At 42.9% G+C, this 12,809-nt stretch overlaps 1 protein-coding gene across 1 annotated transcript in view; it reads right to left on the bottom strand.

Moving 5' to 3' along the window:
• PTK2 (protein tyrosine kinase 2) overlaps positions 1-12,809 on the bottom strand; it is a gene marked incomplete in the record, with an annotated part of 322,618 nt that overhangs the window by 180,227 nt on the left and 129,582 nt on the right. Inside the window, 4 exon segments of the mRNA XM_073632301.1 lie at positions 3,610-3,727; positions 6,681-6,788; positions 8,120-8,197; positions 12,062-12,202. Of these exon segments, the coding sequence (XP_073488402.1) occupies positions 3,610-3,727; positions 6,681-6,788; positions 8,120-8,197; positions 12,062-12,202 (445 nt within the window).

Genomic DNA, 12,809 nt, shown 5'->3' on the forward strand with positions numbered 1-12,809 from the left:
ACTACATACTCCAAATTGCTGCACAGCCGTGTCCAAAAGTTTTGCGAGTGACACGAATATTAGTGTTCATAAGTCTGCTGCCTCCGTTTTTATGATCGAAATTTGCATATACTACAGAATGTCATGAAGATGGATCAAATGAATTGCAATTAACTGCAAACTCCATCTTTGCCATCAAAATTAACGTTATCCCATAAAAAAAAAATTCCACTGCATTTGTGAAGGCGGCTTCAGGGCGCCCAAGAAGGTCCAGCAAGTTCCAGGACTGTCTCCTACAGTTGATCAAGCTGTGGGATCGGGGGCACCACCAGTGCAGAGCTTGCTCAGGAATGGTAGGAGGCAGGTGTGAGGACATCGGCACACACAGTGAGGAGAAGACTTTTGGAGGATGGCCTGGTGTCAAGAAGGCACTTCTCTCCAGGAAAAACATCAGACAGACTGATATTCTACAAAAGGTACAGGGACTGGACTGCTGAGGATTGGGGTAAAGTCTTTTTCTCTGATGAATCCCCTTTTTGATTGTTTGGGGCAACCGGAAAAAACCTTGTCCGGAGAAGAGAAGGTGAGCGCCACCATCAGTCCTGTGTCATGCCAACAGTAAAGCCTCCTGAGACCATTCATGTGTGGGGTCGCTTCTCAGCCAAGGGAGTGGGCTCACTCACAATTTTGCCTAAGAACATGAATAAAGAATGGTACAAAAACATCCTCCGAGAGCAACTTCTCCCAACCATCCAAGAACAGTTTTTGAGGAACAATGCCTTTTCCAGCATGATGGAGCACCTTGTCATAAGGCAAAGTCATAACTAAGTGGCTTGGGGAACAAAACATCAACATTTTGGGTCCATGGTTAGGAAACTCCCCAGACCTGAATTCTATTAAGAACTTGTGGCCAATCCTCAAGAGGAAGGTTGAAAAAAAAAATAAAATACACAAATTCTGACAAACTCCAAGCATTGATTATGGAAGAATGGACAGCCATGGGTCAAGATGTGGCCCAGAAGTTAATTGACAGCATGCCAGGGCAAATTTTAGAGGTCTTGAAAAAGAAAGGTCAACACTGCAAAATATTGACTCTGCATAAATTTAATATGCATATTGGTTTATCTTACCTAGCCTGGTACACTGCATTTTGTACAACGTGCAGTATATTCGATTCTCTAGACCAGCGTTTCACAACCAGGGTGCCATTTGGGTTCCCCCAGGTTGCCACAAGGGGTTTCTAATGCGATTGGGAGACTCTGAAGTGATAGGGGAGGGGGAGGTGGGGAGATGCGATGAGGGGTCTCTGATGTGAAGGGTTGGGGGGGGGGGGGGGGGGGCTTCTGATGTGAAGTAATTTCATCAAGGCAGTTGTGTGCAGTGTGCATCTCACAGTTTGGGTTTTTCATTGATAACGTCAGCGTTTTTACATTTTAGACTAGGGTGCCTCAACCGAAAAAATGGTGAGAAATGCTGCTCTAGAACACAACTACTTATGCTTTACACTACGTACCTTAAACTGCTGCACTCTTATGCTATCCTATGCATAATTCCTTATGCATTCTGTTGGGGATGCACCGATATATGGGTGGCACAGTGGTGTAGTGGTAGCACTCTCTCCTAGCAGTAAAAAAGAGTCGCTGGTTCGAATCCCAACAACAACACTACCTGCCTGGTGTTTGCATGTTCTCCCTGTGACTGCGTGGGTTTCCTCCGGGTACTCCGGTTTCCTCCCACACTCCAAAGACACGCTGGGAGGTTAATTGGCTTCTGTCTAAATTGGCCCTAGTATATGAATGTGGGTTAGGGACCTTAGAGTGTAAGCTCCTTGAGGGTAGGTACCGACATGAATGTACAATGTATATGTAAAGCGCTGCGTAAATTGACGGCGCTATACAACTTAAATAATAATATATCCGTCACTGAAAATTATCGGCCAAAAATAGAGTTATCTGCGTTTTGTTGATGAAGAAAAAAAAATAAAAAAAATAAAAAAAATAAGGTGTTGATAATGGCATGCTGCTTCCCCTTGACTTAAATGCAAAACCGCGTCCAATTGACTTCAATGCAAAAATCCCATTCCATTGACTTCAATGCAAAAATGTGTCCCATTGACTTCAATGCAAAAATGTCAGCCACATTATTTAAATTACTTTTGAATTTTTTTTTAAATCTCTTTCGGGATTCGGCTAAGTGCATCCTGAATTTTCAGTTTCAGCACCAGAATTTTCATTTCGGAGCACCGCTACATTCTGTAGCCGGACTGTCCAATAATACCACTAAGCTTTCTTGTAAGAATTCAGACAAATGAGGACACCTTTGCTAGCACTTTTACAGTCTCAATATCTCCCCCCCACAATTCCCAGTAGGAGATGCTGTAACATGCTGCACAGCTTGTATACATCCTTCAGCGCTGTAGTTAAAGTAGCTCTCTGATATCAACAAGTTTACTACAAACTGATTCACTGAAAATAACATGAGGCCCCTTTCACACTTGTGCGATTTTTTTCCTGCGGCTTTGGACATCAGAGTTGCATGACAAGTCGTACTACATGATTTCCCAATGATAACATTCCTATCTGTGCGGCTTCAAGTCGCACTGACTTCAAAAAGTAGTCCCTGTAACTACTTTGATCTGACTTTGATGTGAGTTGAGGTCCATAGACCTCGCAAAATCACGGCAAAATCGCACGACTTAAGTCGCGGCAGTGTGAAAGGGGCTTAAGGTTGACTTCAATATTTTCTGAGTAACTGACTTGGTACAACAATGCAGAGCTCTGACTTCAACAGCGCATACTAATACCTGGGTCAGCAAAAGAACTGATGTCAGATATAGCCAGGCAACCAGCATTTTCAGCAGGTCAGCAACTGCAGCGTCAATTTCTCTCTAAACAAGTTTATCTCCACAAAATATACACATATAAATATACAACTTAATTGTAGAAATAACAGAATAGCACAAGGCGGTGATGAATTACACAAACCTTCGGCAGTTCTGATAAGTCCTGCTCTCACTGTAACAGTCTAATATTTTTTGCTTATTCAAGAAGTCACCATGTGTGTTTACTTTTGATTACATCCATTTGTATTTTTGTTTTTTTGCAGGTTATGCTCTAATTACTATCCTATGTGCACATTTGGCTGTTTATTGCCTGCTCACTACATTGTGTATATCATTTTTTTCTCACTACTAACGCACCTCTTTTTCTTAATTTCTGGTTTGGTGTGTATTTCACTTTTGAGTTGCAGCTCCTCCTTTTTGTTGTTTACCAGCGCAGTTTTTTCTTTAATAATATTTCAAAGATGCTGCAGGAGTGTGGAGCCTTTGTGTATTTCAATTCTACTTCTAAATCCCGAGGTTACCTCTCATATGATGCTTAGTTTATGAAAAATGACAGTAAATGGGAAAGGAGGACAGCTTATGAAAGGAGCCATCCAGTGCTGGGACTATCCAGCCCCGCCACTGTTCTAGGCACAACCCGTAGATGTGTGAAGGAGCAGAGTCTTATTATGCAGCCTGGAACACACACACACAGAACACCAGCGAGTTCCAATTCTGTCTCTCTCCCGGGCTCAGAGGACACGGGGTGGTTTGTCAGCCGGAACTGCGGCAAAAGAAAATCAATTTACCTTTCTGTGGCCTGATGATAAAAGATTCGGAGGCCCCGCTGACGAGCCGGCAGTATCCATCTATCAAGTCCGCCATGTTTTCCGCGATGGTGAGGGACGGGGCTGTCACAGTGAGAGGCTGGTGGAAAGGAGGACAGAGAAAACAAAAGAGGCTTTATCATTGTGCTCGATGTGTCAGCCGCACATTGACATCGATGTGTCAAGGAAACAAATAGTAATAACAGGGGTGACTCTGTTCACTTATTAACTCCTGCAAGTCAGAGAGAGAACCGAATTTATAAACAGAATTCCAATCAGGATAAAAAAAAAAAAAAAAAAAAAAGTACTGTACATTAGATTCAATTTTGTTTTAATGCGTTTATTGAATTTTTCAAAGTTTAACCCCTTCCTAGGCGACCACAGATACATATATGCAGGGCCCTCACTGAACTGGGCTTTTTCTGTGGGGGCTGCATATATACAGGGAGCGCGCCGGACAAATCTATCCACCTAGGACAATAGAAAAAACTATCGGGCATGCTGGTAGTAGGAGAGGTTTTCCTAGGCTGGCCTACAGTTTGTTTGCCAGTGTCCAACCTACGTATAGACAGCAGTATAACCTTAAAGTGGAGTTCCCATTATAAAAAAAAATAAATAAATAAATAAAATTTAGCAGCTACAAATACTGTAGCTGCTGACTTTTAATAATCGGACACTTACCTGTCCCAGGGTCCAGCGATGCGGGGGATCGAAGCCCCGCTCGTCTCCCCCTCCGCTCGGTGGCGCCGGCATTGTAACTGTGGGCGCCCGGCTGTAACTTCACAGTCGGGCACCAACTGCGCATGTGCGAGCGGCGCCGCCGCGCGCCGTGATTGGCTGGGCAATCATCTGGGACCTATAATGTGTCCCAGATGATTGACAAGAGGGAGGGGCAGGGCTGATCTCCCTTCCTGCCCCGAGGGAAGTGACGTCAGGAGCCCAGGCGCTGAAGGAGGAAGACTACGAGGGACACCCTAGCAACAGGCATTTAGAGGTGAGTAAAAAAAAAAAAAACATTTGCAGATTTTTTTTTTTTTTAAGCACAACACATTTTTTTTTTGGGGTGGAACTCCACTTTAAGATTTTGAGTCCCTCAATAGACAAAAAAGAAAAAGGCATTTTTTCTTATTTTCTGCATACAGGAGACCAGCAAAGATAGCCCTGTATTTCTCACATGACAGGTGTACTCTAAAGTGTATATATAAACCCTAACAATGTACTTCTCTTAATTGCTTACTTTTGGTCTGGTAATGTGTTCATAAAAGGTAGAAGTTTTTTTTTTTACCTTAATGCATTCTCTGCATTAAGGTATAAAACCTTTTAGGTGCAGACCCCCCTAAATACTTACCTGAGCACAATCTCTATCCAGCACTGTGCCCGAGAGCAGTGGCTCTTGTCTCGCTCTCCCCTCACTGGACTTTGGAGACAGCAGTGGGAGCCATTGGCTCCTGCTGATGTCAATAACAGCCAGCGAGGAAAGAGTGGGGGCAGGGCCGAGCCACGCTGTGTGAGTCAATGGAGACACAGAGCCCGGCTCCAGATTGAGCCTGCACAAGTGTCCCCATAGCCAGTTGCTTGCTATGGGGTCACTCAGAAAGGGGGAGGTGCTAGGATCACCTGTGGGGGGACCCCAGAGAATGAGGATCGAGGCTGCAAAACCATTGCACGGGGCAGGTAGGTATGACATGTTTGTTATTTAAAAAAAAAATACCTTTACAATCACTCTAAATATACCATGAAAAGTGTTTTGTTATATCTGCATGATACGTGCAAAAAAAAAAAAACCTGCTGATCCTGCCAGAGATTGTCAACGCTCTCAACACTCTCTACAGGGTTGTCTCAAACAGCTTTACTAGCCCACCTCATATTAAAGTGGTGGTAAACCCTTTACAACCACTTTTTGCTACAGGTAAGCCTATAATCAGGCTTACCTGTAGCTACACTGGATATCTCCTAAACTGCACGGTTTAGGAGATATCCCCTGTATTTGCATGTGCCAACGTCATCGAAACGGCAATGGCATGTACGTGCCACTGCTTCAGTTAGACTGTGCCGTTATCAGCGGCTCCCACGCACATGAACTGGAGTGACGTCATTGTGGCTCTGGCCAATCACAGCGCCGGAGCCCGCAATACCCGGAAGTAACTCCAGGAGCTATGTCGGCCGCCGGAGCGGAGTAATGAGGAGGGCTGCACGGGCTTCGATCTCAGGTAAGTAATTCATAATGAGCTGGTATGCTATGGATAGTAGCTTATTATGCCTTTGTCTTGCAGATTTTTTTTTTTTATTTTTGGGGGGTTTTTTTATTTTTTTCTAGGGTTTACAACCACTTTAAGGAGATGAGGAGAGCAGGTGGAGTTCTGTAGTTGTAACACTTCCTGTTCCAGGGTGATAAAGCCGCTACTGTGAGCGTTGTTACTCTAGGACAGAAGTGCAATACTGGCATGATCACCAGGCGAGAATAAAGGAAAATATTACCTGAAGAATAAATAAATGCAACCACCAAATCGAAGGACTGGTAAGTTACAATGTATTTGTTGTTGGGTTTAAGCTTTAAGGACCGGTTCCACACTGCTGCGATGCGGGAACCCTGCGAATCCACTGCGGGTTCCTGCTTCGCAAGTCTCCCAGTGGCAGTTCACACTGCCCTATGCGAACTACTGGGAGTGTCAGTTAAAAGTTAATGACACCCCCAAATCAGTTCGCATATCGCAGTGCAATCTGCAAATTCGGACAGGAATCCGATCGCATGGGTGTGAACACCCATGCGATCCGATTCTGCTGCGGACCAAAAAAAGGGTCCTGTGCGTGAGTTTAGTCCAAATGTGATGCAAATTCAGCCATACTACTTGTATGGCTGCATTCGCATCGCACAAACATCACATGTGATTTGCACTGCAGTGCAAATCACATGCGATCTTGCACTATGCAGCAGTGTGAACCGGCCCTTACTGCACAATACGTGTAAAACAAGGGGATATTTCTGTATGTTACAGATATTGGTTAATAAGCATGCCAGTTGCAGCTCTGTTATCACACACATATCTAGTTACCTCCGGTGCTCCGGCAATGTTGAGCTGTAAGATCCCTTTCCTGTCTTTATCTTCACTACTGGAATACTGGATGGTCTGCACCTGAGTGAAGTCTGCAAGATGCGTCGGCTGGAGGAAACAAAAATACATCATGTATAAAAAAAAAGTTTGCAGAATTGATGACTGATAATATTCTTAGTAGAACTTAAGTTAAAACTTTTTAAGATTTTGTATAGAGAAGGGGAGGGTTAGAACCGCTCTGTTTTTTTTCTGCTGTTGGGAGATTTTTCTTCACTTCCTGTCCTGTATACTCTATAGCAGTGGTATGCAATTAGCGGACCTCCAGCTGTTGCAGAACTACAAGTCCCATGAGGCATAGCAAGACTGACAGCCACAAGCATGACACCCAGAGGCATGATGGGACTTCATGGCATGGGTCCGCTAATTGCATATCCCTGCTCTATAGGATATGAGAGAAAAACTTTTCAATGTGAGGAATATTCCCTCTGACAGCGGCCAACTGTTCAAGGTGTTTCCCATAAGATTAGTTCTACCCTATTTCTGTTCTGGCGGCACCCTAAATTTTGAATTCACCCCTCTTTTTCTCTGTGACACTGGTGATCAGGAGAGCAGAATTAGAGAAACGTCGCCTCCACATGGAGATTCGCGCTCTTATTTTGACCTGATGACCATTTTCATGATGGAAAATTCAAAATTTTCCAGCTGTCTTTGGAACAGGAAGTGAAGAAAAATCTTCCAACAAGTATGATGCACATGCATTTGTTTTTTTTTCTTCTCAAATTTCAACCTTCAATCTCACTTTCCTCATGTGTCTCTGGTTAAAAGGAAGAAAGAAAACACACACATACAGTAAGTTTATGGTAGAAACCAGAGGTGAGGGACTCGAGTCACATGACTTGACTTGAGTCAGAGCCACCTGTTTGAGGACTTGCGACTTGACTTTGACTATTTGACTTGCAATGACTTGGCACCACCAGTGCTGTGTCTTGGCCTAGGCAAAAGCCGCCCCCCCCCACAAAAGAAAGCTCCCCCCGAGTCCCGGCTTCGGGGTAGATCAGTATTTTGACTTAATTTGTGACTTGACCAAAATAAATGACTTGACTTGCTTGACTTCTAGCAGGGACTCGACTTGACTTGCTTGCTTTTCGCCACAGTAACTTGGGACTTGCTTGTGACTTGAAGGTTAAGACTTGAGACTTGCTTGTGACTTGCACATGTATGACTTACTCCCATCACTGGTAGAAACTACACACAACTGACATAGGACTTGTCTGTTTTCGCTGGTAACAATACTGCATTGTAATTTGTACTCCGGTTATCTGCATTGTGAAAGATGTCCCTTTCCTTGACCCTATGTGTACACCCCTTTGCAAAAAAATCCAAACGAGACTTTTGTGAAAGAAAAGTACACAAAACCCGCCATCAATCCACAAACTTACATTAGATCCTTTGTCCGTAAGGTAACTGATCCCCTCTTCAGGGCCGATTGCCAACTCCACCGAAATAATCCAACTGGACTGTAATAGGATCATTTAAACGGTGACCGGAAGAGGAAAGAAAAAGAAAAACAAAAAAGAGCGATAAGTAAGACGACACACGTGACACGACACTTTTCTGGAGGAAACAAGCAGGCAAATATTATAAAACATTATGGCAGGGACATTAGGCACAGTTTTGCTGTGCAACAGAAGGGGAGTTGCAAATACACAGAAAAACTGTATATTTTTGCATAGACTTTCAAATGAGACACAATCTGATTTGAGTACAATTGGGTCACTAATTTGCTTGATAAATGTCCTGCAGCATGTCTACACTCTCTGACAATCTCTTGTAGCATGCCTGTAGTCTCTGGTCATCTCTGCATGTGTAAACAGTCAATGAACGGTTAATAAAAGAAACAAAATGATACCCCAGCTCTACTGCCAATATGATGATCTATGAACCTGTCTAGCCAGGACGTCCAGGCCCCAAAATGCAGTAAGGGCCAGCCAAAGGGCTGGTGACTTGGATGCTCTTGAATAAAAGTCCTTTACTGGGTTACATGTGGGTACAGGCTACGCTGACGCGTTTCGTTAAGAAGCCATCAAAGTCGAAACGTGTCAGCGTAGCCTGTACCCGTGTACCCATGTAACCCAATAAAGGACTTTTATTCAAGAGCATCCGAGTCCCCAGCCCTTTTCTGATTTATGAACGTTTAATGTACCATTATATTCACTGAATATTACGCAGGGCACTTTTGTGATGTCAGGGGCCACAATTAAGGTCCAGATGACACAGACAAGTCTCCATTCTTAAAGGCACATGTGACCGTGTAGGCATGTAGTCACTCAGATATATTTGCATATGTATGCGCCACTGTCTGTCATTGATTTATACAGGCTGGCTGGCAACAGCTATAAAACTGCACCTGTCACCCCGGCCAGAGAAAATTAATTCGTATTGTATGCTATATGGAAATGTGCTGCCATGTGCATGAAGCCCTTATCAAAAAATAAAAATAAAAAATGTTGTTATGTATAGAGCAGACCTGAGTCTCAAATAGTTTAGGTATACCATATTATTTAAAACACAAACAAAAAAAAAACTGCTCTTAGAAAAAAATCCACATAAATTAGATTGATAAATAATCAGCAAGAGCAGTAGCTCTGCTGTGTAATACTAACACAGAAAGAGTACACATAAAACATGAAAAAGGAGCTGCGCTAATAAAATAGTGATGAAAATGATTGGGAACAGCTGAAATACTACAACAGTATTCATAAAATGGTGCAACAACAGTATATAGTGTCCATGCAACTGTCTTGCCTATGAGATAGCTGTGAAAAATAAAGTCCAAGTGCTGAATGCTACTACTATTACTGCTGTAGTATTTAAGTTATTACAAATCATTCTCAAGTATTTTCATCATCACTATTTTATTAGCGTGGCTCTTTTTTTTTTTTTATTCTTTACTTTTCAAAAAAATTTATCATATCCACAGTAAAAAAGGAAAACAAGGAGGGTTTAAGGCAGAACACACAGCAAGTTTCACTTTTGACAAAGAAAAAAGAAGAAAGTAAAATGCTAATTATACAAAATTTACTTTCAGTACTAGGCCTCCTACCCTGTTTCCCCCGAAAATGAGATCTAGCGTGATTGTCAGTGATGGCTGCAATATAAGCCCTACCCCCCAAATAAGCCCTACCCTGTTTCCCTGAAAATAAGACCTACCCTGAAAATAAGACCTACAAGAACTTTAATTAGGGCTTATTTGGGGGGTGGGGGGTAGGGCTTATATTACAGCCATCACCGACAATCACACTAGGTCTTATTTTTGGGGAAACAGAGTACTTCTCCCGCCCTCCCTACCCCTACCAAAGTGCCCCGCCCTTCCCTCCCTGTCCCTCACCCAACCTACCCACACCCACCCCTCACTGCAACCTTTCCGCCTCGCTATGTTCCTTCGTTATTTTAAACATTTTCCACTTTTCCCACCTCTTATTGAAGTCTTCCCTTCCTCCCTCTTCACAGTGCCTGAGCCCTTCCATAGTATATATCTCCTCAATTTTATTAAGCCATTCTCTAAATGTTGGACCATCTGCCTCCTTCCACATTTTCGAGATCAAGCTTTTAGTGGCATTAATCAAAGGTATTAACATGGACTTTTTATATTCTTTTATTGGAATGTCTACCCCGTGGAAAAAGCATACCCAGGGATCATCAGGCACCTCTATATTGGTGATTTCCTTAATATACCTTATTATATCCTTCCTGTAAACTTTGATTTTAGGGCAACCTCGTTTTTGATACCATATTATTTGTTCACGCTCATCATGTATCACAGGTTACTGTAGATAATAGCAGGGTTTCTCTAAGACCCCAAAAGTTATTTCAAGGGTTAAAAAAAAAAAGGTTGAGAAAAGCTGCATTTGAGTGATACATACATAAAACATTATATCTGCTTGTGATATCTAGGTTAATTGTTGCTAAAAACAGGAACAGTTGGGTTTACTGTAAAATGACTCAGTTTCTGCTATTTTGAAGAGATGACATGACATAAAGTGAAGATGTGTGCACTCGGGAAAATGCAGGGAAAACCACTTTTATTTCTGAACAGAGAAGTCTTGTGGTTTGAGCTGCATCCAGAAATGTGGAGGGGAAGTTCATCTTAATCATAAAATCACATCATAAAACAGTTAACAGGCAAAGAGGGAATCCTAAAGATGACTCACCTGTCAGTCTGCCCATTCTAGGCAGAATTCTGCCCGCATGTCTCTTTGTTTTCCCTATATGTGCATTTTGCTTTCTTCTTTTTTTTTTTCAGGAATTGTAAGAGAGCAGATCATTGCATTGGGGTGGTTTTCCCCAGAACCTACATACTCTTCAACAGCAGCTACTGAGTCCATGGACATTTTGTTTTAGCTTTTATTATAAGAAATCCGAGCAAAGGTAAAACAATTACAATTGTGTGATACCCCCTCTTAGGTGGTAAAGAATATAAAGCTCAACTAGTTAATGATTAAACAAAGTATTCCGCGCCTTACTCTATTCTCCCACAAGAAATAGAGGTCTTTCCCTCTGCTACTTTAAAGGATATCTAAAGTTTCAGTTTAAAAAAAACAAAAACAAACAAAAAACAAAAAAAAAAAAACAAACATGTCATACTTACCTCCTCTGTGCAGTTGGTTTTGCACAGAGTGGCCCCAAATCTTCCTCTTCTGGGGTCCCTCAGCTGCGCTCCTGGCTCCTCCTCTTCTCGAGTGCCCGGTGGAGAGCCGCTCTCCCTCGGGGCACTCGTGCGGGCGCGCTCCCGAGTCCTGCTGCTGAGTCCATCGACACAGACAGCAGGACTCGCCCCCCGGTCACTGGATTTGATTGACAGCAGCAGGAGGAGGAGCCAATGGCTGCTATCAATCTATCCAATGAGGACCCGAGACAGCGGCTGGAGCTGCTGGGCTCGTCCCCGTCGCTGGAACGATCGGGGTCAAGTAAGAAAAGGGGGGGGGGGGGGCGGAGGGGTTGCTGCAGTACAAAAGGTTTTTCACCTTAATGTTTTAAGGTGAAAAACTGTGATTAACCCCTTTAATTTGCAGATATTTTAAGCTGCAGACAAGAAAGTGCAGAGTGGAATCAGATGATCCCAGCTCTGCTTCATCTGTGTCATTTGGCGGTCAGCGCAGGCACTCCCGCTACCATTCCAAACTGCTATTTTTATAGCTAGTGCGTAGGTAACTATGGAAATTAAAACAAAAAAAAAAAAAAAAAAAAAAAGGAATACAGGCATTTATGCACCACAAAGTTTAAAATCTAATTTTGAGTTTTATCAATTAAAATTCGCATGGATTAAAGGATTAGACATCTGCACGGAGCAAGCTGTAAGTTGGGTTCTGTCATGTACTTACTCCCAGAGCACACTTAAAGCATTCCTTATCAAATCTGTAAACCGGTGAGAGGATTTCAAAGAACTTCAGAATGCTTTCTTCCCGGTTCAGGTTGGCAAACTGGCGGAAGGTCTGCTGAATCAGCTTCCGAAGCGTTTTTGCCTGCAAGAGACAAATATCACACAATATTGAGTCCATAACGGTGTGTAGGCAAATACAGCTACTTCCTCAGATAGTGATGTCATTTAGTATAGTAGGAAAGTGCTAGGTAGCCACAATGATATTGGATGTAGCCACTATCTGGGCGTTCTGACAGCTGCGGGTGCTGGATGTCAGATTACAATTACCCCGGCAGAAGAGATTTGTCCAACATCAGCGTAAATGAGGAAATTGAGTAAAATTATCTTAGCCAAGGTTTCCACTATTGCGGCCTGAAAGTCGCGCAATTTTTTTTGGCCACGATTTTGAAGCGACTTGAAGCAATGCCTGTGTCTATGGACCTCAAGTTGTATCAAAGTCGGACCAAAGTAGTGCAGGGGCTACTTTGAAGTCGCACAGATAGGAATGGTACTCACTGGGTACAACTTGTCATGCGACTTTGCAATCCCAAGTCGCAGGACAAGTTGCACAAGTTACATAGTAGGTGAGGTCGGATAAAGACATCAAGTCCATCAAGTCCAACCTATGTGTTTGATTATATGTCAGTATTACATTGTATATCTCTGTATGTTGTGGTCGTTCAGGTGCTTTTCTAATAGTTTCTTTAAAC

Source organism: Aquarana catesbeiana, linkage group LG05 (assembly GCF_042186555.1).
Source record: "Aquarana catesbeiana isolate 2022-GZ linkage group LG05, ASM4218655v1, whole genome shotgun sequence".
In the NCBI taxonomy this organism is placed as follows: Eukaryota; Metazoa; Chordata; class Amphibia; order Anura; family Ranidae; genus Aquarana; species Aquarana catesbeiana.